The sequence below is a fragment of the Xiphophorus couchianus genome, chromosome 20, assembly GCF_001444195.1.
Source record: "Xiphophorus couchianus chromosome 20, X_couchianus-1.0, whole genome shotgun sequence".
Lineage (NCBI taxonomy): Eukaryota > Metazoa > Chordata > Actinopteri > Cyprinodontiformes > Poeciliidae > Xiphophorus > Xiphophorus couchianus.
In genome coordinates this window covers 18,002,963-18,027,772 of record NC_040247.1, presented here as the reverse complement: position 1 = coordinate 18,027,772, position 24,810 = coordinate 18,002,963, and the positions used below count along the sequence as shown (strand labels likewise).

At 37.4% G+C, this 24,810-nt stretch overlaps 1 protein-coding gene across 2 annotated transcripts; it reads left to right on the top strand.

Moving 5' to 3' along the window:
• Positions 1-200: 200 nt before the first annotated feature.
• Positions 201-23,170, top strand: LOC114136050 (FYVE, RhoGEF and PH domain-containing protein 5-like). Of its 2 annotated transcripts, none has more exons than XM_028003824.1 (21): positions 201-591; positions 2,267-4,652; positions 10,463-10,601; positions 11,028-11,086; positions 11,188-11,218; positions 11,354-11,505; positions 12,318-12,474; positions 13,714-13,804; positions 13,935-13,985; positions 14,433-14,491; positions 15,560-15,631; positions 15,884-15,952; positions 17,695-17,778; positions 17,936-18,015; positions 18,115-18,202; positions 18,909-19,046; positions 19,234-19,336; positions 20,774-20,910; positions 20,993-21,091; positions 21,759-21,913; positions 22,277-23,170. In XM_028003824.1, exons 1-21 carry the CDS (start codon positions 582-584, stop codon positions 22,311-22,313), a joined length of 4,197 nt encoding a protein of 1,398 aa, XP_027859625.1. In that variant the 5' UTR covers positions 201-581; the 3' UTR covers positions 22,314-23,170. The 2 variants fall into 2 exon arrangements, with proteins under 2 accessions (XP_027859625.1, XP_027859624.1); XM_028003823.1 differs by having other exon boundaries at positions 20,993-21,118.
• The last annotated feature ends 1,640 nt before the right edge of the window (positions 23,171-24,810 follow it).

The window sequence follows — 24,810 nt, the reverse complement described above, 5'->3', positions numbered from 1 at the left end:
CATTAATAATCAACATGTTGTTAGACTGACGATAAACTCTCTGGATTACAGTTGTTTCATTTCTCCATGCTGCACAGTGGATTTTTGTGAAAGGTTAATACTGTCAGATGTTATTATGAATTGGGGTCATTTTTCTAATAGGATTATTACACAGCTTTAACGTCATTAAAGCGTCCCATCATCTGCGGCGTAGACGGCTGCCCTTTTACCTCTGCACCATGTACCAAAGAGCGATCATAAGACAAACAACTAATCAGCCCAGAGTTTGCGCTGATGTTACGGTTCTCGGTTGCCTCGGTACTTGTCCGGACCTGCAGCGTCTGTGTGTCTGCAGAGGGATGCCAGCGGTGGTGTGTGTTATCAGATCGAGTCCCCACATTTGGTTTCCAGTCGCGTCCTGGACGCGCGGGCGATCAGCTGAGCAGGAAAGGAGACGGAGCCAGCGGTGAGAAACAGGCGCAGTCACTCAGCGTCTGTGCGGACATTTCAGCGGAGTTTACTGCCGGGATCCGCTGCCAATTGTTGGCCTGCGCCGTGTCTGCTTTTGCGGACGGGATGTTGGAGGTGGTCGCCGCGCAAAAATGAACACAGGTGAGATGATTTTATTTTTTTTTTGGTTAACAGTTTCCATTACAATACTTGACAATATTTTCTGAAGATCAGAGAAAAATATTAGTTGTTATATGTTGAAAGGTTTTCAGTTTTTACATTTGTTTTTGAACTCGGAATCGAATCAAACACCAGGAAAAGAATTTTTTTTTCTTCAATAAGACATAATTGTGCTGTTAAAGTAAACCGTCTGCTTTGCGTCTCATTTTAAAAACTGTTACGATTAAAACTCAAATAGACTGATCCTACTGTATAAAAAGCAGCACATTTATAAAAACCCTGAACATAAGTTATGTAAAATTGTGTGTTAAAAAGCAAAGGCTCACAATATTTGATAAAGTTTATAGTTTCAGTAAAATAACTGTCTTGTTATTTTGAAGGTTTGGGGATAAAATTGGCTTACAAGATCCATAAAAGACATATTTTGGTTCATAATGGTTTTATCTATTGTTTCATGTATTGTTCTTAAAGCTAACGGCCTCCTGACAGGGGTCTCTTTGGCTTGAATCACAGGAAGTGAGTCAGGGAAATCCCTCAGACCTCTTTGTATTCTTTTGGAACTGTGTCAAAGCATGCATTACTCATTACCAGTGCGTTATCGCCTTTCTATAGCACCAGATTTCAACAAGCCCACGGTAGTTTGGGGAATTAGCCATCCTATTGACAAAGACTGACCAAGGAAACCAGGTGTTGGCAGAATTTTGCTTCTCTCTTTTAGTGGTTCATTAAGATTAAAATGGACATTCTCTTCCAAAACTGCTGGAAGAAAAACAATATAGTTTGGGTTACTCTACAAAATTAGTCCTTGGTCAAATATGGTATTTTATTCCTCAAAAAATACTTCCAGTGATAATCAGAGCCGTGTCTGCTTTTGTAGAGTTTGGTGTTTTATGGTCAGAGAACCAACTCTATGAAACATCTCGTATATTAAATTTATCCATACAACCCACTGAATAACCTCTATCCGTCCATCCATTCATCTATCCACTTCTGTTCGTCATGTGTTGATTTGAAGGAGCCTAAACATTACTTTACAGCATTATTTTACTCTGAATACTATGATACGGATGTTTTAATTAAAAATGGCATTATGCGAAAAGTGAAGGAGGTCCTTCCACTCCAGCCCAACAAACTTGGGTACAATGTTTAGTTAAAACTAATTGGCATCTGTCCTAACGACATTAACAAAGGATTCAGGCTAAGCAAATAGTTAAGCAGTTTGTAGAAAGTACATTTGTTTGGTTCTGTGTGTACAAGAGACCTTCCTTGTCTTATAACAGAGATCTTAACCATATTAAGATTTCTCTGTTGACAATCTTTGGCAGCCTAAATTTAGCTAGCACCTATTTGAGACTGAAAATGTGGGTTGTGTTTGGATCATTACACATGCAATACTTTCGCAAAACATTGTTGGATTCCTTATATGGCAAAACTCTTTTACTACCCTGGGTGGTTAACATAGCAGATTGCCAGCAGGAAATTAGTTAGTTTTACACATTTTGTTGAGAAAGTGTTTTACTGTGATCTCACACCATTTACTTCTATGTCTTTGTAAGTTTCTGAGCCATTTTAGGTCACAGGAACAGCACACAAATGACCCTGTAAGCTATTTTAAAGTCAATAATCTTACAGTTTCCTTTTCCTGTTGTTCTTTTAGACTGCACCCAACCTTCAGCGGTTCCAACGCCAAGATTTGTTTGTCACGCCAACCTGAAGCTGCTTTCCCCTCTTACTTCTGCATCTAGGGGTCCTAAACCTTCTGTAGCCCCAAAACCTAAAGTCAAAGTGCTGATAAATGGCAACCAAGGAGGGTTCAGTAACGGGAGTGCACAATCGTGTGATGCAAGAAGTGACAAAGCAACTGTGAAGCAGAAGGGCCTGAACAAAGTTATCATGAACACATCATCTGGGAAGAAACACTTAAATCTCAGTAGTCTCAATTTTGACAAAAGAGATCTAGAAACTATATCAAAGGGGACGGTGGACAGTGGAGGCACAGAAGCAGAAAAGGAGGAAGATGAAAGTAAGAACATGGATGATTGCAGATTAACAGACAGGGCCCTTACAGAGGAAGGGGACTCCCTGAAAACACTATGGGTTAGTGACGACAGACTCACAGCTGACTCCGAGGAGGCAGAGGAGATTACTGACACAGACGGCATGGATGCTGAAGGTTGTGATGGAGGTGAGGCACTGGCTGATGCAGACGGCCTCTCAATGGGAGACATTTCTGCTAGTGCTGAAGATAGATTGTTTTGCCACTCCATCGTAACGCAGGAGCAGATTCAAACAACTGGAGACAGAAGTACTGCAGATGATTTATCAAAGTCTTCTGCTGAAAATGGACTATGTCTTAAGGAGAGAATGATGGACACTCAGGGAAGAGAGAAAGAGCCAGGTCCAAATTGGTGTTGTAGTAGCCTGAAGTTGATGTGTGGCCATCAAATTAATGGAAAGGGTGAAAATCAGCAGGAGATTAGTTTGTATGACTACATTCCTAAAATCCACCAACAAGTTTGTTCTGAAGCAATTGAGCCTTTTTACATCTGTTCAGAGGATATTATTAACATGACAGCTACGCTCTCAGAAAGTGGCAGTACCTCTGTAAAAAGAACTGGAGTACCAGCTGGAAAATACAATGAAACACCTGAGAATGGACATTTAGTGGACTGCAAGAACACTGATAAAGGTATTGAGTATGGCAGCAATAACAAGGCTAAAGAAATGGAGGATATGTTGAACCACTTGGACTGCCAGCCAAGGTTTAGACAGGTTGCCATCTCAGTGCCAACAGACACAGACACCTCATTGACGTCTTCTTTCTCTGAGAGCCAGCTGCTCTCCCCAAATGACTCTGAAGTCTTCAAAGATGACGAGGATTTGGAGGGTCACATTGTGCCCTTTCTGGATGAGACCAGTGACATGGAGCTCCACATTACAGATGAGCATGTTTATGAGGAACCAGGGCAAAGTTCATGTACTGAAAGTGGTTTTCTTGTGGATAGCAAGACTGCTGGTATTAGAACACACTCTTTGTCAAATTATATTTCCACTACTGTGGGGGATCGGGGAGTACAATTTCTCCATAAGACCTACATTAGTGGATTAGGACAACCTGCATTGAGCAGCAGCCCAGTGTTAAATTCAACGCGGCACAAAAGCTATTCCAAACCCAAATATTTGTCTCTGTACCCACGCTCCCTGTCCATGGAGGGACACAACACACCTCTCTGTATCTACAAGGATGACTCCTACAGACATAGAGATGGGGTTTCCTCATCTGAGAGCTTCTCCAGGTGCTCACCTCTCTCATCTAGTGCCCTGTCTACACCTACTTCTTTGATGGATATCCCCCCTCCCTTTGAGCTGGCCTATATCACCAAAAAGCCTATCACAAAGAGTTCCCCCTCTCTTCTTACTAGAGAAGAGTTTTCAGAGAAGGACAGGAAAAAGAAATCCTCCATTAAGCGCTTTCTACTTAAATTTGGGTGGAAAACGGAACATAAGTCTGGAACAGATGCCAAGTCATCCTCTTTGAAATCCTCGGCTGAGTCCAGCCATTGTTCACACAACAGACTTTTGGCGTTTGATCGGCAGAGCATGAGTGGTTCTCCACAACTAAATTTACGTCAGGCAAACAAGCCTCAGGGATCACCCGAGTCTTCATCCCACTTTCTGTTCCACAAAGAGAGTAAAAGGAAAGGGAACTCTGTGGCCTTCCTCAACAGGAGTGTTGTCCGAGTGGAGTCCTTCGAGGACCGCTCCCGAGTGCCTTTTGCACCTCTTCCTTTCACCAAACCCCGCTCTATCTCCTTTCCCAACACTGATACCTCAGATTATGAGAACGTCCCTCCACTCAGCTCAGATTATGAGAATGTTCAGATGCCACAGTGGAGGCCAATTCGACAGATGCCACTCACACACTTCTTCGACCGTCCTAGTCGAGTTTTGTCTTCAACAAATGAAACAGATGGTTATGTCGACATGAAGAGTCTTCCAGGATTTGAGACAAAAACACATTTACCTGAAGAGGAAACTGAAAGGTATGTTAACAAGATTGGCTGAATTAGAACTAAAATTACTGTAGATTTGCTTTAATATGGTAGAAATCTGCTTTGTTTTTTGCTCACCCATTAGCTGAAAGGTTAATCTGTTTCATCAAGGTGAAGGGACTACGACAGAGTTATTCCTATAACATTTAGCAATTCTTGTCACACTTACCTGCACCTCTCATCATTTCTACTAATGCACTGGTATTTTAAAATGGGCAAACTTTGTGTGGCCCGTCTGTTAAGCAGCCAAATGACACCTTATTTATTAACCAGCTAATATCAATTTCTTATACATTTAATCTCTTCTAAAGAAATAAGCATTTCAAAAGTGCTGTTAAATGTAGAGAGCTTTATTTTAGTAATAGGTTTCATTTTGATAAGCAACTGTCTTTTCATAATACCGTTCATACACAAGGTAATTCAAGGTGACTCCATTAATTTTCTGAAAATGAAAGAAAATACATTAAAATATAAGAAAGCTTAATATGTAAAACACTTAAAAGCATTGGCTAAAAAGGAAGAAATGTTTATATGCAATTTTAAAACAGATTAAAAAAAATTACTGTCAATTGACAGCCTTTAATTCTATGCTTCAATCACTCATCAGTGTCTGGGGAAATAGTTCATTTGTGTGATTCGTAAATCAAATGCCACACTAAACAATTTTAATTTCACTCCCAGTTAAAAGGAGCTGGCTGGTTGTGCACATCTCAGGTTTCCAATGAGTTTGTTTTAGAGCTGAGGAGAATAAAAACTAATGCTGGCTCACCTAAGCAGACCTCTGCTGACCAGAGTAGTCTCCATAGTTCATACATGACTTCAATTTTTGGTGAAGTAAAAAGTCTGCGACAATGTTTTGCAGAGTAAAGTTTAATTACATTTCCCCAATTCCACAATCTGTGCAAAAAACCACAACGGTAATGTGTGTTTTGGGTTGCTTTTTTAAAAACTTTTGTCTAATTTTGTTTTTGCCTGCTTCCACTAAACTTTAAGAAGTCAATAACTTAGAAGAAAAAAGTGCAATAGCAGGAAGGAATCTTAAGTCTAGCTTTGGCATAGCCACGTTTAGGATCTTCTTCTTTTGATTTGTGACATCGTTATTGTCAACATTATTGCCTCCTGCTGGCACTGCAAAGATATTGCTTAATTTTTGATTGGAATCCCAGAGTTTTCATATGGACATTTTAGTCAAAAACTGAGGAAAACAATATACCCAGACCATCGTGGTGAGGGCCTTAATGAACTCCGGCTCTGGCTGTGTGTGCCGATGTGTTGTTAGGACATGTTTGGAGGGAGACTGAACAATGCTGTTGTAGGGATGGTCTTTTCATGTCTATGTCCCAGTTTCAGTAAGAAATGTTGCCTCACTGATTTTTAAAGGTTCTTATCTCTTTAATTTGGTATTATTTGTTTTTATAATTGAGTATGCTGTGTTGATGTGTGCCCATCCCCCTCTGCATTCCTGCCTGTTTTGCCCATATCATACAGCCCTCTCAGGATGAATAATAGTCAGAGTAGTTTGGACTCATTGCTCTTCTCCAGCCAGGCAGCTACATCAGGCAGAGATACAATCTCAAGGTGCTCTGTAGTCAGCAGATGGTGTCTGCAGAGCTTCCCTCTTCGTGTTCACAGTCTCTTATTGTGTATGTGCAACAAAACAATACAATATCGGGATAGAAATTGCAATTAATTTTATTTATCAATACGCTGATATGTAATTTGAAATCAGTTACTGTGTTTTATATATTGTTACTACACTGATATAATAACAACCTGCATATGTAAAAGCCCTAAACGAGTCACAGACACATTCTGTCATCTGCTCAGGTGTGTATGTCCAGACTTATTGCAATTTAACTACAGAATGATGAGTCCAAGCTTAAAACACCAGTCTGGTTGTCTTATAAAGAACCGTAGTAGACAAATATGTCAGCAACAAACCACACCCTGGTGAAAAATTAAATACTAAGTATGTTAAATTTTAACATACTTGAGCATACTTTAAGTCAGACTAATCATGAGTATACTTCAAGTTCACTTAGGATTAATTAACTTAAAGTGTGACATTTTGGAACAACTAATTTTGTGCTATTTTAATAGTATTTAAATTGTATTAAAGCACAATTTAAAGAGTACTAAGTGTACTTCAACATACTTTTTTTGGACAACTTAAGTTAAACTTAGTGTACTTTAAGTACATTGCTTTTTATGTAATATAAACATGCTTGATTATTATATTTTGATTGTACTACTTTTGTGATTGAATTACATTTAAAATTACATATTTTATATATTAGTAGTGTGATTACAGTATGCTACAATTACACTTTTGGTTTATTATAATTGCTAATGAAGTCCACTTTTTAGTTACTTTTGCTTTGCCACTTTGTACATTACTGTCCATTACTGGAATTCTGTCCAATTATTTTTTAAATCAAATCATGTTTATTAAGCACTTAGTGTTGGTAACACACCAGTTTTTGTTATTAAAACGGTAGCCAGCTGCTCAGTGTAAAAAAAAAGAAAAAAAAAAGCCTACCACCATGAAGACGATGTGGAGGTTCATCCTCAGAACTGGTTGGTGACCTGGTGGAGCCACAGCCTCTTCTGAGACAAGAAAGTCTTTAGGTTTTCTAATACCTGATCTCTGGCTTCCTCTTTCATCTTCATTTGCTTAGACTGCAAAAATATGTTGAAGATAAAAACAATGATGAACGAGTTATAACAGCAGCCTCACAATATCAAAGTCTCCTTGGCATACTGAGCTTAATTAAAACCACGTTAAGTTTATGAAGAAAACTATATTAAGTCGCAACAAACAGAGCCTCCATACAGTTATAACATGAAGCTGAATGATTGTTATAGTAATAATCATAAAAGTAACAATAAAATTGATAAAATAATTATTTCTGAAACCAACGTAAGTTTGTTTATATCTTTACTGCACTGTAAACCCTATCAAAAGGGCTTTTAGGCAATAGATGTCCATGACAAGCTTGATTTGCCTTACCTGCTTTTTGTGATCCTGCCACTTTTGGTGGGTTATTTCAGTGTGTGGGGATCAACGTTTTAGTGACAGACCTTTCAGATAGGATGTTGTGTCCAAACCCCTGGAGACTCTTGCAGTAAAAGGTGAAATTACTTTTTAATCAGCTTTGCTTTTTTTCCGAGTTAGGGAGAGGTTTGATATCACTTGATCCAATATCCTCTGGCTGGCCTGAAGCACAATCTGCTGCTTACTTTTGCCTGTAGGTGTGAATTCAAATTCAGTCTTTTGATAACTGAGTTATAACATTTGTTGATTAATTGTGGTTGTTTTTTGTGTATTAAAATAAAATTACCTGGATGCACTGAAAATAGAGTTTATCCCCCTACTCCTGGTATTTAGCAAATACAAATAATCTGGATGACTCCAGCTCACCTAAGGGAGTTACAGTTCAGTCTGATTTCATCTTAGGCAGTGATCAAAGATGGCTACATGTCTTTTTAAACATGTATGTGAATTCTTAATTCATATAAAGAATGGTCTCTTTTTATTCGGATGGTGAACTGATCCAGCGTTGACTTTAAACACGTCATTGTAAAATGATTCTTTAAGTATTTTGTCTGTTTGAGCCTCTGCTGAACCCACTGGCGGGTTTTACCACAGCACTGTAAAAACCGGTTGGACTGAAGTGGTTTAGCCTGCAGAAACCATATTAGTTAATTATTAGTTTAAAAATCATGTCTGATTCACCAGAAACTATAGCCGAAGGAGAAGTGGCAGCATTATTTTTTTTATCTCCTTGTGTGATTTGTATCTGTACAGCTTCCTCCTGGAGCTTTTTCATGTGGTAGCAATGGAGTGAGGAGTGGTGGCGGTTTCTTTGGGAGTGACATAAAACCTTAATATAGAAAGTGTTCATGTGTTGTAGTTCCCTAACTCCATCCCCCTGGTGTCTCATTCAAAGTTTGTTCCAGTAAGCAGTAATGGGCCATGCAGGCTGTAATGTGTGTGATGCAGAGAACCAAACAGCTCACATATGTGAATCGTATGGAGCTAATTTGCATCTCGGTGGGGTTAAATCCAACAGCACGGGGAATAAAACATGGCAGGAGGGTTGGCAAGGCGGATATCCGTTCGCAGGAACTCAATGTTACACCACTGTAAGTTAAAAGCCCGGTTTTATTTGCATTGCTTACATTCCCCACTGTGCTACAGCCATTAGCATATTCATTTTGGTTTCACTGCAGAAGAAAAGCAAGCAGCATAAAGTACCAACATGTGTCTCTGGTTGGCAGCGGTTGTCACTGGAGGGTTTTCTGAACCAGTTTATTGCTTTTTACAATCCTTCAATCTTTTATTTGTTCACATTGTCTACACTAAATATGCTTATTATAGTGATAATTCAATGTAGAAGATTTTGAAGGACTGCAAATTAAAATTTGATGTTTAAATTAAATTCATGTGATTTATTCCCAGATGACTAAATGTCTGAGAACAGAGCGAGGCGTACATTAAAAGCATCTAATTGCAGAGACAAATGTAAAATCTGTGTTTGTAGAGAATAAAGGTCTTAACAGGATGATACCAGTTGGTGTAATAAAACAAAAGAGTTTTTATTTTTCTTGCTGCATTTGTTAGCGGGCATAAATGAAAACTTATTGGGAATACTTAGTTTGTTCACTAATTTTAATGAAAAAAAAATACAGCTAAACTTAATACAATTACTTATACGAGTGAGTCATCTAGTTTTTGTCCCCTCCTTAGATGAGACATCCTCAATGTCTCAGTTCTACTAGTCGAATAGTCTAATAGTCTAATAGAGAAATGATAATAGTGTTGATCATTTCTCAACACTATATAGAAATGAGCTTTTTTTGTGAAAACTAATTTCTCTTTAGCTATTTCTTGGCTTATAAGTGTCAAAACATGTCAGACGGTCATAGTGCGCTCTCTTTAGTTTCTTCTGCTTGTTTCTCATTGGTTAATGTTAATTAATGAGTTTTGCTTATCATTAGTGCATTATCTTAATTTTCATATTTACTAATGCAGAAGAGGAATTTTTCTTCTGTCAAAGCAACTTAAGTCAACGTTTCTCCTATGCTTTTTGTCAAATTGTCCATTTTATTTTGTTTTTATATTAAAAAATAGCACAAGCATGTTATTAATGCACATAATACATAAAAACTACATGGGATACAGATTTAATAACTTTTTCTTAGAATTTTATTTTTTACAAAATTATAATTTTAACAGCATTTGAACAAACCCTGGAAATTCGGTTCTCTTCAAAGTCACTATTTGACTTCTTCTCTGATTAGGTTTAATGAAATTAAATCACACACGTTAACTCTGGTTAACAATTAGGTGGTTGTGCTGGATTTTATTTGGGGGGGGGGGATCACAGTGAAGCAGTTTTATCACATTAAATCCTGTTAATATACTGAAATGTGCAGTTATTACCTGACAGAGCAAAATTAAAGGATTTGAATCCTTTGTTGAAACATTGCACATATCATAAATTGACTTCTCAAGATTTTTGTAAAGAAAAACAAAACAAGTAAATCAGACACGATGACTTCATGAGGGATTTCCGATGCGAAATCTGTGGACCTATATATTTGTTTGCATCTTCAGTTGTAATTGAGATCTAATCATTCAGGACGGATTTCAGCAAAAGGTCTGAATAACTGCAGAAAACTGTCCATCTGCATCTAAACAAGCCAGGACACGCTAATGCCCCGTCTGGGAAGTCCATTTCTTCATGTGATTCTTCCTACATCCTCATTTATAATGTCCGCTTGTCTTTTTTCCTCAGTGCCTACACAGAAGCCTACGTCTGTTCGGTGGCTGCCGGTGCCAGGAGTGACGATCGGGGAGAGACGGTGGGGGACGAAGACCAAGGACGCACCTCTGAGGAGGAAGACGTGGGGACAGACGTCAACTATGACCGACAGGTTGGCTCCCACCAACAAACTGAGTCTGGGAAAACCAAATTATTTTAATTAAAATCTTACATTTATTTCCCAATTACTGCTTAAGGATCTTTTAATTTAAAATGTTATTTATTTATGTAGTTATTTTGAGTAGCCTGGTGTCTGACATTGGGAAGGAAATTAGAAGAACACAACAACAAAAAGTGGATTGCTTGGGTTCCACCTCCTTTTATTGCACAAAGGGTCTCACAAATCAAGATTTAGAGGCAGATTAATGGAGAATAATGGGCTTCTTGAAGATTGTCAGAGTTATTAGGAATTTAAGCACCGCTTTGAGATGCTGTGAAGAGGGGAGACAGTTATTGTACATTTGTTGAACCTCAGCCAAAATGAATGAATTACTTGTAATGCTGGGGCAATTAAAAGTTAATTATTTACCATTTACAGTCCGATGGTCGATCCAGAGCCTTTTACATCGTTAAAGAGCTGGTGGATACAGAGCGACTGTAAGTGTAAATATCTAGTTTCATTTCACGTTTGTCTGTTAAAAATAATCATGCTCCCATATGAATCCTGACTAAATCAATGTTTTTATTTTGGTGTGTAGACATGTGAAGGCCCTCAGATTGCTTCAGAAAGTGAGTGAAGTGTCTTTATTGTTTTTATAAAACTTGTCCAATATGCATTGTACACCGTGCAGAAGAAAAGTATTCGCACCATGCCAGATTTTTTTAATTATTAAATGAAGCCCTCCACTTTTGATACTGTGTTAGGACTTTCGGAAAGTTGTGGGGTCTGCAGTCGGGGATGACGGGCAGCCGGCGATGGACGATGAGAGACTCAGAGAGATTCTCAATGAGCTGCCTGATGTCTACATACTGCATAGCAAAATCCTCACCGAGCTGGAGAGTCGAATCGGACATTGGTGAGTCGATAGGCAACAAACGACACTTTCCTGCAAAAAAAACAACAACAACAACAAAAAAAACTGGTTGACATATAAGCAAAACGAGATGCACCAATCAAAATTATTGGGCCAATTTCTGATATCCAGTTTTTGTAAAGTCTTGAATTGCCAGGAGATATTTTAGTCTAAATTTGAACAGCATTTAAAATATTTACTTACATTTCCTGCTGTGTGTGCTTGTTTTTATAGGATTGAACTATTATTTGAACCAAACATAACATTTTAAATTATATTAGCAATTATTACAGTTACTGAAACCTCAGCTTTGAATATTGTAGATAACGTAGAGCCTTACGGTAACTGAGATCTTAAAAAAGCGGCTGACATTTTCAGTTCTATGTTTCAAAACTTAAAGCACAAATAGATAAAACTAGACATCTTTATTGTACTGCAGTTAGCCTTCCCATTATCTATAAAGTCTTGCTCTCTCTCATAGCTTCATACGTCACAGAAAACCTATTTTGATTAACTTCATACACCTCTGAGCTTAAAGAAATCTAAGTAGAGAGAAATTTTCACTCTCTACTCAGACTCCTCCTTGTTCAGTAAATGCTTTCAAATTGGAGTGTTGTTATTCATTAGCACTTAGATGTGCTACATTTACCAATTTTTTTCCAGTTTACAACCTGCCAGTAAAATCTTGTTACTTTTCAATAACCAAATACATCACACTATCAGTGAGAAAATATCCTCTTCCATGATCTCACCTCAGCAGACTTGTGGACGGTGCTTCCTCTGTTTAGTTCTACCTTTGGTTTCTTTCCATTCAGGGAGGACAGCCAAAGGATTGCTGATATTTTCCTGTCCAGGAAAGCAGAGTTTTTGGTCTTCACCACTTACATCGGCCATTATGATCGAAGCATTAGTTTACTGGAGGACGGCTGCAGAGCTTCACCTGCGTTTGCAGCTATAGTTCAGAAATATGAGGTCAGACCTGCTATTTCTCTCATTCAAAATTTACAATCTTTGCTTGTAATTTTTCATTTCAAATGTTGGGGGTTCTTAAAATCTGAATTTAGTCTTTTTCATACAGTATTGCCTTCTGGTAGGCACAAAAATCACAACTATGAATGCATTTTCTCATTACAGGGTGACTTCCTTTCTAATTTATTTGCTTAATCTCTGTTTAGTTTATGAAATAGAGCTGCAGCATCTGTTCACTACTTAAAACAATAAAGTATTTTCGATGTCGCAGATCAATGCTGAGGTTGCTTGTCCCCCTCAGGGGCTAATAATACAAACTATCCCTGTCCTTTGCAATAACGTAACTGAATTGTGGATGGATGTCCAGTGGGCCTGAGTGTGTTTCGTTTATGAACACAGGAGTTTTAAAGGTTCTCTCTACGTTTTATCGACCACTGAGGACAAAGCTGGCATCAAGTCTTTGCAGAGCTCTGCAGTTTTTTGTCAGATTTAAGTGCCTGGACGTTGAAAATGTCCTTTGATTCCCTTGAACGCTTTGTTTATTACTGCCAGCGGCTATTTTGTTTGTCCTTTAAATGTGAAACTGGTGATAAAATGTTTGTGCCCCACACCTGGGCTGGTCTAAATCTGATTGATTTTATTTTTCAAGCTGCTGTTTAGGACTCAAAAACACAAGGCTGCTGAATGCTGAGGCAAATATTACACAAACAAATGTATCCATACTGCTAAGGTGTGGACTGAACCTTAAATTAAACTGTATTCTAAGCAATTCCCTTACACTCACTTATATGAATTGTTATACATATAGTGAATAAACTATATCTATAATTATATTAAAATGTGTAGCAGTCCTAGGCCTGTATGCTAACCTCTGATGGGTTTGAGATACAAATAATTCTACCATATAAAATGGCTACATAAAATAAATCCTGAAGTAATGTGTTTTTTTTGTTTGTTTTTTTTTACATATAATATATGTTTAACATAATAACTCCATTAATTTATGTGAATATAGAGATTTCATTTGATTTTTATTGTTTTATTCATTATTCTCAGTAAAACAAGTCCTACATTACATTGGTCTGAAAGGTCACTCAGGGAAGAAGAAGTACTTACTTCAAAAGCGATGTAAAAGATAAATTTAGTGATTGAACAATCCAACATTTAAACTTTATAGGCTCTGATTAAACTAAAATTAAATTCTTTGAAGTGTTTCTTTTACACTGTGATTTATTGTTTTAGGAGCAGAACCCAGCCGGGGAGAGAGTTCCTCTTCAACGTCAGCTCCTGCAGGTTATTGTGCGCGTTGCTCAGTATCGTCTGCTCCTCACAGGTGAGTCATTGACAAAAAAATTAAAAAGAAATTGATTCACATTGATACATATATTATCAAAACAATAAAAGATGATGGTTTGGTGAATTTGTTTTACTCTGAAAGTAATCATTTCTCCCTCTCCACTCAGATTATCTGAACAACCTTTCCCCTGATTCCAAGGAATACGAAGACACCCAAGGTACAGTGAACATGCGGCGAAACCACAAACAAAAACTACCCAGCTGCTGCTCCGTTCACGCTCTCTCTTAGTGCCAAGGGAGCTTTACATGACTCTGTGTGTGGCTTTGTGTTCACTGCAAACCTATTTGTGCTCATTTGGCATGGAGGAACGGCCAAGAGAGAGCCAATTAAGATTTTTTTGTTTGGAGTGGAAACCCACTAGACAGCCACTGCAGCTCCTTTCTGCCTGGAGACTGATGTGTGTGATACACCAGGAGGCAAGCCACTGCAACACTATCTGATGCTGCAGAACCGATAAGGGAGACGTCTCAGTCGAAACATGCAGACACTTCCAGACTCCTCACTTACTGTACCGTTTACATGCAGACAAAGAGTTTCGAAACTTCCTAGCAGCTATGAGAGTTTGTTGAGACTGATCATTCTCCGTTTTATTTATCTTTTACAGCTGCAGTAGCGATCATGTCTGACATTGCAGATCAAGTCAATGACAGCTTAAAACATGGGGTGAGTATCAAATAAATCTCTGAGAGACAACAAAAAGGATTTGCTGTAATGAAATTAAGTGTTTTACCTCATTTCTTAATAAAGAAGAAAATACGTCACTTAGCACAGAATTAGCTGAGCCTCCAAGTTAAATAAAACAAACAAGCAGAAGAAAGAGCTGGAGGAAAGACATGGATACATTTCAAAATGAATAAAATAACCAGAAGATTCAGAATCAAGTCCATGTTATGTGTCCTGCACTGAGGTTCTTCTGTGTCCTGCTTTATATTGTGGTCAACCTGCTCAATCATGTTAAGGCAGCAGAATAATGTTATTGATATTTGGGAGAAACAATAAGTGATTACATGCTTTGATGTAACACAAATGACACAAAAGCTAAACACCTAAGTTTGGATGATTCACTCATATGCCACTCAGTGTAATTTATATGAGAAACATATTACCATGATGAAATATTTCTCCATAATCATGCAGGATTTTTACTGAGTCTATATTATTATTTAATTTATGCATTTACCAGATGTAAATTAATATGGAAAAAAAAATAAACATTTGGAAAAATACGTTTTTCCAGACAGTATTCCTGTTTGTGTTCCCTAAATATCCATTTTGTCTCATGTCCATAAGCTCCATACCAATGAAAAGACACTAGAGTCTAGAAAAATGTGCATTTACTGTGCATAAAGTATAGAACGTAAACATTCGTCACTATGTAAAAGTGAAAGAAAGAAAACCGAATGTATTCCCTTAAACTTACCTGTAATTTATGCTTCGTTGTTTGAAACAAGACATAAATTTATGAAACAACCAAACGCAAAATCCTGCATCTAAAAATGCATCTGGATTCAACTTTTTCTGTGATTCCCAGTTTTATAGTTCCTAAGGTGACATTTTTCACTCTCTACTCATACGTTCCAACTAAAAAAACTACTATTTGATCCAAAGTCAACAAAACGTGTCCTGTCTTGTGATTCAGGTGACGTCAACCGTAACTTCTGACTCTTTCATCTCGTCTCTCGTATTTTGACTTGTCATCTCTCTCTCTCTGCTGTTTTGTCTATTTTTCAGGAGAACCTGTTGCGTCTGATCAACATAGCGTACAGCGTTCACAGCCCACGGGACCTAATTCATCCTGGCAGGGTATGACTCTGATAAGAGCATTGTTTTCTGTCTGAGTCTTTCTTTTTTGGCCAACCCACCCTGTCTGCCCTCCACCACCCCTTGTTGTTGGCCTTTTACACAATCAGCAAGCTGGGAAAACCCTGCCAGCCTGGCCTAAAATAACACGGCCGGACGGCTGCAGATGCACTGCGTTTGTCAGGATCAGAGGAGCTGCCAGGGGTGCCTGGTTTGATTTAACCATGTTTTTTTTCTTCTTTTCTGAACTGTCAGGTTTTTGTGAAGGAGGGAACCCTGATGAAGGTCAGCAGGAAGAGTCGACAGCCCCGACATTTGTTTTTGGTAAAGGCTACTTCCTGCTTACAATTACACTGCAACACACAGTTTATATCTGTGTTTTTGTGGACATAATAAAACCTGTACAGTTTGCAGGATTGTTGTTTTTACTTAAAACATACGTTTAAAACATAGAGTGGGGAGTTTTCAGCCTGATCTATTTTCATGTCCAGACTGAGCTATTAGGAGCAGGAGTTTCCTGGCAGGATGTTTCTGAATGTTGAGTTCCTGAATCGGAGCTTTACTGCCGGCAGAAGGAAGGCTGCGTGGATCTTTTAGCTCTTTAAGACCGGAAAGGTCCATACAGACATCTTACCATGCATCGTGTGTGCATCATATTAGCTACTTAACTGTAAACTCACTAAAATGATGTGAGAGTGAACACATAAGGACTGCGGAAAGAAGTATTTAGCTGGTTAGTGGTTAAATACTATGTTGCAACATCACCTGTTAAAGTATTACTAACAGTATAAGCATTTTATCCATTTTATTGAGATAATCCTAAAGTAAAAACAATGATAGAAAGTGTTCAAGAAGTCATTTCATTGTTTTTTGGCAATAAGTTGTAAGACTTTCACCTTATATAACTATATAAAGTCAGAAGCCCATAAATATTACTCCCACAATAAAGCTTATACTCTTTTTGAAACAGGTCAGGTTGGCTAGAAATGTTCAGGATCAAAAATAAAAATAAAAATAGACACAGTACTAAATGCATACTTTAGCAGTTTTTATATTCTTTTTCATAGAATAATTTCTGCATCGGATTTTCACAAAAAAATAACAACAGTACCCTTTATCATCAACATCCAACAGAAAAAAATTATTTATCACATATTTGCAAATGATTTATGTTTTCTTTATTTTGAAACCTAAAAATGGAAATAAAATGGCAATTCTTTAAAAATGACCACACATTTCATATAGCAGATATTCATCAAAACAACTGAAGTTGTATATTTTCTCAAAAGGTTGTGTAACATTTGCAGCTCTAAATTAGATTATTCTGCTAGATTGAGGGTGAAAATGGCTTTTATTTTGTAAAGGTTGCAGACTCCTTGTGTGTCACATAAGATCCCAGTAAAATATTAGGAGAATGAAAAAGTCAAGGGCTTCAATAAAGTTGTTAATTATCCAGTAATCAATGTGTCTTGCTGTGACATTTAAAGTTTGTATTATTGTCTCAGATCCTAAAGAGGCTCAGAAGTGTCTCATCTAACAATTACTGCAAAATTAATCAGCAGGAGAAGGTAGTTTGTGTAAAATTAGGTTTCTAGACTCTGTGGCAGAAAAATCAAGTGATGTTCTGTTAATGTAGTAAAGGATACAGTGACATAACTTCAAACGGATCCAAGGTAAGGTGTTTGATTTGATCTCTCTCAAAAAGGTTTTGCTGTGTACACACAGGATTTTCTCTATGTTCGTTCTAATTCTTTCCTTTACTGGAAAATTACAAAGTTATTTTTATGAGATTTAAATAGAGGTTGAATGCATGTTCTAATTGGATCAGATTATTGTTGTGATTATTCGATAATGACAACATTCAAAACTCAAATACTGCTTTCATGTGGAAAATCTTGCAGTAGAGGAGTTCTTTATTAGTCTGAAGTGACACCTACTGGACAGTTGCAGCAAATACACAAGTAATTAAACCTGGCCTGGTGACAGTTTCCCCATTTTTAAAAAATTTTTTATTCATTCATTTTGTTTCTTCTGCAGGGTTTACAGTGAGTGCTTTGTCTTTTCAGATGAACGATGTGCTGCTCTACACCTTCCCCCAGCAGGACGGGAAATACAGACTGAAGAACTCGTTGCCACTCAGCGGGTTGAAGGTCAGCTTCTCGTCTTGTGTTGCTCTCACTGTGATTTTCAACCACACATTTTCTTTCAACGTCTCCTCCTGCTGTATATTTAATTCCTTGCATGTTTCCCCCCTCCATCTCTCTCAATCTAATATTTGATTCATGATATTTTTGACAAACTAAACAGGTCAGTAAACCCAACATCCCAAATGTGGAAAATGCCTTGAAAATAGAGGGACCAGAGATCTCCATTGTCCTGTCTGCCAGGTGGGTCACTCTAAAATAACATAACAAATATAAAATTGAATAAATAAAATCATTCAGATCAGATGAGTAGTGTGTGTGTGTGTGTGTGTATATTTGCAGCTCTTTTCTTGAAAGAGAGGACTGGTATTATACTCTCAATCGCACTGTGACTGAACAAGCAAGAGGCTCTGCAGCCAGCTCTGGAGAGGTGAGAAAATTAATTAAATTAAACCAATAATTAGATGCACAAGTTTTTTGGGGTTTTTTTGGTGTACATTTGAATGTAACTGTAGATACTGGCTTCAAAATATGCATTTCTAACCAAAGAGTGGTTAAATATCCAAGCACAATTACGACAAAAGCTCATTCAAACAACAAAGGGACATCCATTCAAACTTTTAATTAATGTATGTAAATATCAGTCCTTATATGACAAGTACTTAAATCATTTAAATTCTTTCTGGATTTGAAAAAATTTGTAAAAGCAGTTCTTCTCCACTATGAAAACTTTACCTGATTTATCACTAATATTGTACTTTAAAATATGCGAGCATCTCCCATTTCAAAGAAAAAACGGTTAAATATCCAACCAGGATTATAACCTGGCTATAGAAACCATAGTGTTGAAAGTGTAATTAATAAAGTGACATCCATTCACACATTTCGTTGAGTATTTACATATCCGTATCTATATCTATGATTTCAATTCTTTCTCCATTAGGGTGTTTCAGAAGTGTTTTCTAAAAGGAATTGTTCAATTAAGATATTAAAAGCCCCTAATTAATGACATTCAAAGCCATGATTGGTGTATGTAAACATCTTGCTGGAGCTGCATCACAGTAACGTTCAGTAAGATGTGTAACTTCCTGCCGTCTGTTTAGATGAAGCACTGATGGTTTCTGCATGTCTTGCAGACCAGAGATCGTCTTTGGCTTTCTCTGGGAGAAAAAGCTCCCACTCTCGTTCCTGTCTCACAAGTGATGATGTGCATGAACTGCACTGCAGATTTCAGCCTCACTGTTCGCAGACACCACTGCCACAGCTGTGGAAGAGTAAGTAATTTACTCTAAGATACTGTGGGATACTGAACTCTGTTTTGACAAAAAGTATATCAGGGAAGAAACTGATAGATGTTTGAAGATGATAGTCAGCTAGACACATTAAGACTTGACTGTCTGTGTGGAATGCTGCTAGTGTTTTTAGAGATTGTTTAATATTTTTTCTTCGTTGTCACAACAGATTGTTTGTCGAAGCTGCTCCAGGAACAGATATCCACTGAAGTACATGAAAGACCGCATGGCCAAAGTGTGTGACCACTGTTACAACGAGCTACAAAAGAGAGGTAATAAAAAAATCTCTTCTTTTTAATTGTGTTGAGGCTTATTTCACATAACAGATACATTTGGTCCCATGTCTGAAGTTTATATATATATATATAGTATATATAACAATTATATATATATATATAAATGCACATATATATTTGTATATATATATATATATATATATATATATATATATATATATATATATACAAAAGAAGTGACAAGACAGTTGAGAAAATAGCTGAACTTTGCCAAAGAGTGAAGATGTTATATCTGGAACTTAACCCAGATATCAATACATAGCTCAGAGGCCTTCTAGGAAAAGTGTGCTTGTAGAAAACTCTCCATACTGAATGTGAGCTCATAAGATTAAGATTTATAGGGTGATTTAGGGAGAAGAAGGACGTCAGCAGGAGTACTGTGCGGTGAAGCAGTTGGAGACCTAACAAACTGGCACCCTACCTAGATATTTTAAAGTAATCTGTTGTAATCCCAGTTATTTTGTAATTTACCAAAGTGATAAATGGTTGCTGGTGACATAAACCATTATTAAAAAAATCTAATTCTGGCAGCAGTCAAGTTGAAGTTACAGTTTCTGCTGATTTTCTGATCACCGTTGTTATACAGCCATTTACCAGTCCTACCAAAATGATAGGGCTACTGACTGAAACCAGCAGAAATCTCACTGTTCTACACCTCATCAGCCCATGTCTTATTCATTAGGATATTACTGCACATAGCTGTTGTTCATTTATCACGCCACTCAATCTGTAGTCTTTTTTCCCCCTCGTTTGTCTCTAAAAAGTCACTTCAAGCAAATACTACACATGTGGTGCTTGAAAGGGAAAGTAAAAATATACAATCTGTCATTCATTTGGCTCAGACAGAAAAATTTGTTGCTGCTTCATCTGATTATTATGAGAGGAACATCTTCAGATTTCACCTGTTCAATTTTCCAGGATCAAAAAGTGATTTCAATGTACAGACTTTTTTGGTTGGTGAAAAATGACAAGAAAAGTTTATTTAGTTTCAGTGTATTTTTCTACATTAAGATGTTTGTGTCTGATTTTAATATTTACCTTTGTTTTCTTTACTTCTGAGGGTTAGATATGGTTCTAGTTGTCTGTTTTGTTGCCCTAGTTCTTGTGTTCAGTTGCTGTTTGTGTCTTTAAGTTCCCGAGTTTTGTAATTAAATATTCTTCATCGTCCACTGTCCGCCTGCCTTCGTCGTGCTGCATTTGGAAACTGTTTTCCCACAAAATCCAAACTGACTTTTTGATGACTTTGTCTGTGAATAGTTCATTCCTAATCTGTGGTCAGAAAAACATGTTTGCTCTTGTGTTTATCAAGCTGAGGAAATGCAAGATTCCTGTAAGCGACCCGCTCCTTGGGAATGAATCATTCACATATCTTGCTTCCTCTTTTGGGTAAAAGGAAACCGTTTGTCTTCGCAGGAGGAGAAGCGTCCGAGCTCTCAGCCAAATGTAGCCCTCGGCTGACCCGCTCCAGTCGTCCCCTCTCCACCGTATTTCAAAATATTCATCCCCCCAACATATGGAGACATCGAAAAGGCACAGCCTCTTTCACTCAGGTAAAAGGACAAAATGCCCCACTCAGAATACAGCAGCTTTTCCTTGTTGTGATTAGTAAGAAAAGCTGCCGTTGTTTTGCAGGCAACCGTTTCAGAGGAAGGCTCCATCAGCGGGACTCTGCAGCGGAGCAAGACAAGCAAAAAGAACTGGAAAAGACTGTGGTTCCTGCTGAAAGACAAGGTGCTTTACACCTACCGAGCCCGAGAGGTGAGGGGAAACATGCAATCCCCTTTGACCTGCACAGCACACAGTGACACGCAGACGTATTCCTGCATATTGTGTACATTTAGTGAAATTACAAACGCAAATATTAATGTACTTGTAAGTATCCTTGTGCAACTGTTAAAATGTGAAGTGAAAGGAAGGTTTGAAGCACTGTATGCCGTATTTTATGTCTTTAGTTAACACTTTACCAGTACATCTGTAAGTGTTTTGAAATATGTTTGCACATGTATAGACGGAAATTTTTGCAGATTTGCTTAAGCTCATTCTTTGAGGTCTGGACTTTAAATGGGCATCTTAACTTGTGAATAATTTTTTGCAAATTGCAGCTGTATTTGTGCTTAGACTTAATTATACATACAGGAAATACTGTCGCAACTGGGCGCTCCTTTTATGTTGGGCAATCACTTAGAATCCCCCTAAATGATAGTTTGCAGCTTTTAACTTGACGAAATTTGAAAAAATTCAAGTGGCATGATTTCTTTTTTAAGACACTGCTTTCACACTGAAAGAAACACTTGAAACAGCATTATTCAGTATTTATAAGATAAATGAAAACAAAATAACTGCATGTCACAATTGTTTGTTATCCTTGTCGTTTTTCTTTTTTTCTTTTCATCTTCAGGAGAAGGTAGCGTCAGAAAGTTTACCGCTTCTGGGTTTCACAGTGAAGCTACCTGACAAGCAGGGAGGAGACACAGAGGCCAACATCTTCCAGCTTTACCACCAAAACACTTTGTATTACACCTTTAAAGCTGAAGATAACTTCACAGCTCAGAGGTGAGAAGCTTGTTTAACTTACAGCTCATGATATGACATTAAAATGTTATGTCTGTGGAAATGGTGTGTTTTTAGGATGTTGCCTCCTGGACAAAATGCCAGATTAGTTTAAAATATTCCCACCTGGTTATTTTTGGCCATGTTATTCTTCAGCTGAAGTTCATTTCATTTATCTGCTGACTTTTCTGGGTCCATATAAAGAAAACATTGAGCTCTAACAGAAAAGAGGAAGACAACCTTTGCCAAATATTTTTCTCCAAAGTGAAAATAACTAGTTCAGATAAGTATGCTGTATACTGATACAGCTCTGGAAAAAAATAAAAAATATATATATATTTTATATAAAATCTTTTACCTTCACAGGTGGGTCAATGCAATGGAGGAAGCCACAAATTTATAGACTCAACCCTTCTGCTGCCTTCACCCTCCTACAAACCCCCGTCTCTAAAAAGTGACTGGACGTAAAACCAAACTGGAAAGACCGGAGAAAGGCACTTTTCTGTTTGGCATGTCACAACCCTCCCAGCTAAACTGAGGAGAAGAATACATGGTGTTCTTTAAAAAGAGGACACAATCTACCTACTTTGTCCTTCTGCAGTGTTCTTCCCTCCCTGCTGTCGCAGCAGGTGTGACACCGAGGGCTGCAGGAGATGTTGGCCCAGATACTTGCCAGCGTGGAGCGCCGCCTGTCAGCTGTTACTCACCGCCCCATTTCCCAGAATCCATCGGAGTTATTATCACATCTTACACAAGATACACAATACAGTCAATTCACGGCATGTTTGGACTTGGTTAATTTATTAATCTGTTTGAAAACACTGAACAAGGAAATGAAAGGACTGATTTTGCTCTTGTTTACATGAAAAAACACGCTGAAGCCTCAGTCACTACTCTCAAATGGCCTCATATTTACTTTGATGTAGTTATGCCTTAATTTCAACATGTGCTTTTTGTACTTTATTTAAAGCATAAAAATATTAATTGGTGGGAAGAACAGATTGATCAGACGAGAGAAAAATATTTTCAAAAGACTGTTATTTATCTGTGTACCATATTGTTGGAGAGAGTCCTTCCTGTAAATCAAATTTTTTTCTCAGTTTGCACTGATATTAAAGGCATAATTCAGATTTTTTTAGGCAGTTCACCTTCAAAAAGTTAGAAATAGTTGGTAATTTACCTGCAGTAAATACAACTATTTGCATTTTGATTTAGTAAAAACACAGATAAGCTGGTCCCAGAGACCCGAGAAAAAAAAAAGAAAAGCTAAAACCATAGCAAACTTCTACTGTCTCAAAATAAGTCCAGTTACCTTATTTTTCGGACTATAAGCCGCTACTTTTTCCCCACACTTTGAACTATGAGGTTTTTCTGTGGATTTTTTCTTCAACCGCCAGGGGGCTCTTTAGCAGGAAGTGAATCATTGGAAGTCAAAATTGGAAATCAAAGAAGAAAGTGCTGATTTTCATTTTCAACTACATGTTAGCAGCAGGCATGATGGAGAAATTTCTTCAAACTCATATGTTACAGCTTTTAAGTTGAAGGCCATCGATCTGGCAGTACAGGAGGGAAATAGAGCCGCTGCACGTAAACTCGGTGTGAACGAATCCACGGTTCGGCGTTGGAGACGCAGGACGGAGATACCAGCGAATTATAGCCCAGTGCGGCTTATATATGTACGTGTCCAGTTTTTTATTTTTTATTTTCCAAAAAATTGTAGGTGCGGCTTATAGTATGGTGCGCTCTATAGTCCGGAAAATACGTACTTTTTCCTAAACCATGAAATTGCAGATTCATTTATGTTGGAGGCCTACTTACAGAGAAACTGGATGTTGTGCGCCACTAATATGTTTCCTGTGTGAAACATGCACTGAAAACTAATCATAGAAAGTGTTTCCACTTCCACTAAAGCAAAACTAATATAACATTATTTTATTAATTACTTAGACCGCTTTGCTTTTCTACTTGCAACAGTTAAGTCCAAAATTATCGATCAAACTGATGGTAATCTTTAAATTTTACTAACATGTTTTTCCTTAATGCAAGTAATATCAGCGTTTTAGAGTCCAAACTTGAATTCAATAGAGAAACTGTTGAGGGAGCTTAAGATTAGGGTGATGACAAAGAGGTGTTCCAACCTCATCGCTAAAAATTATTAGACCTAATTACTGTGAAAACGCTTGTCAGCAAAATGCAAACTATTTGGATGTTGTAGTATTAGAAATGGCTGCTCAGAAGCATACAAATATTTTTTGCAATGCATTTTTTAAATTAAAATGCAAATAAAAACAATAAATTTGTTATTTCAAAACTAAAACTCCCTTTAGATATTTTTTTTATTCTTTGAGAGATGACTTCCTCATATTCTACTAGAAGAAAACATATTAGTTAAAAATAATCTTAATTCTTAATCTGCCAGGGTTCTGAATAAGTTTTTACCTTAACTGTAATTAATCTATTTGGAAACACTTTCAAAGTTTCGCGAGTTATTATATTTCACACAGGAACATCATTGGTGCACACTGCCTTCAATCTCCATTTTCTACTTGAATATTCATTGAATTATTTGCAAAAAACATGATAAACACTCAATGCAAATAGATAGCAATATAAAGGTTATAAAGTTGCATTTGCATGAACTGCTACGATATCTTTAAGCGTTGTTTGGTGTCTTCGCTGTTGTACTAGACGCCAGCTTCAGCCTGTGGGACTAACTAATTTGGATTTAAACTAAATAAAGGTGCTTTTGAGGTTAGCTACTGCAGGTGAGATATTAAATCTGTGCTACATCAACAATTCTGAACTATGCCTTTAAAAAAATATGAACAAACAAAAGGGATTACAGCACAGGGACCAAAATCGTTGTCTACCTACTGAAAAAGTATGTAATTTTTAAATAT

Coding starts and splice junctions, on each gene's coding strand:
- LOC114136050 (XM_028003823.1), top strand. Junction 15,953..17,694: donor AGCCCCGACATTTGTTTTTG/GTAAAGGCTACT, acceptor TTGTCTTTTCAG/ATGAACGATGTGCTGCTCTA. Junction 20,911..20,992: donor GCACAGCCTCTTTCACTCAG/GTAAAAGGACAA, acceptor GTTGTTTTGCAG/GCAACCGTTTCAGAGGAAGG.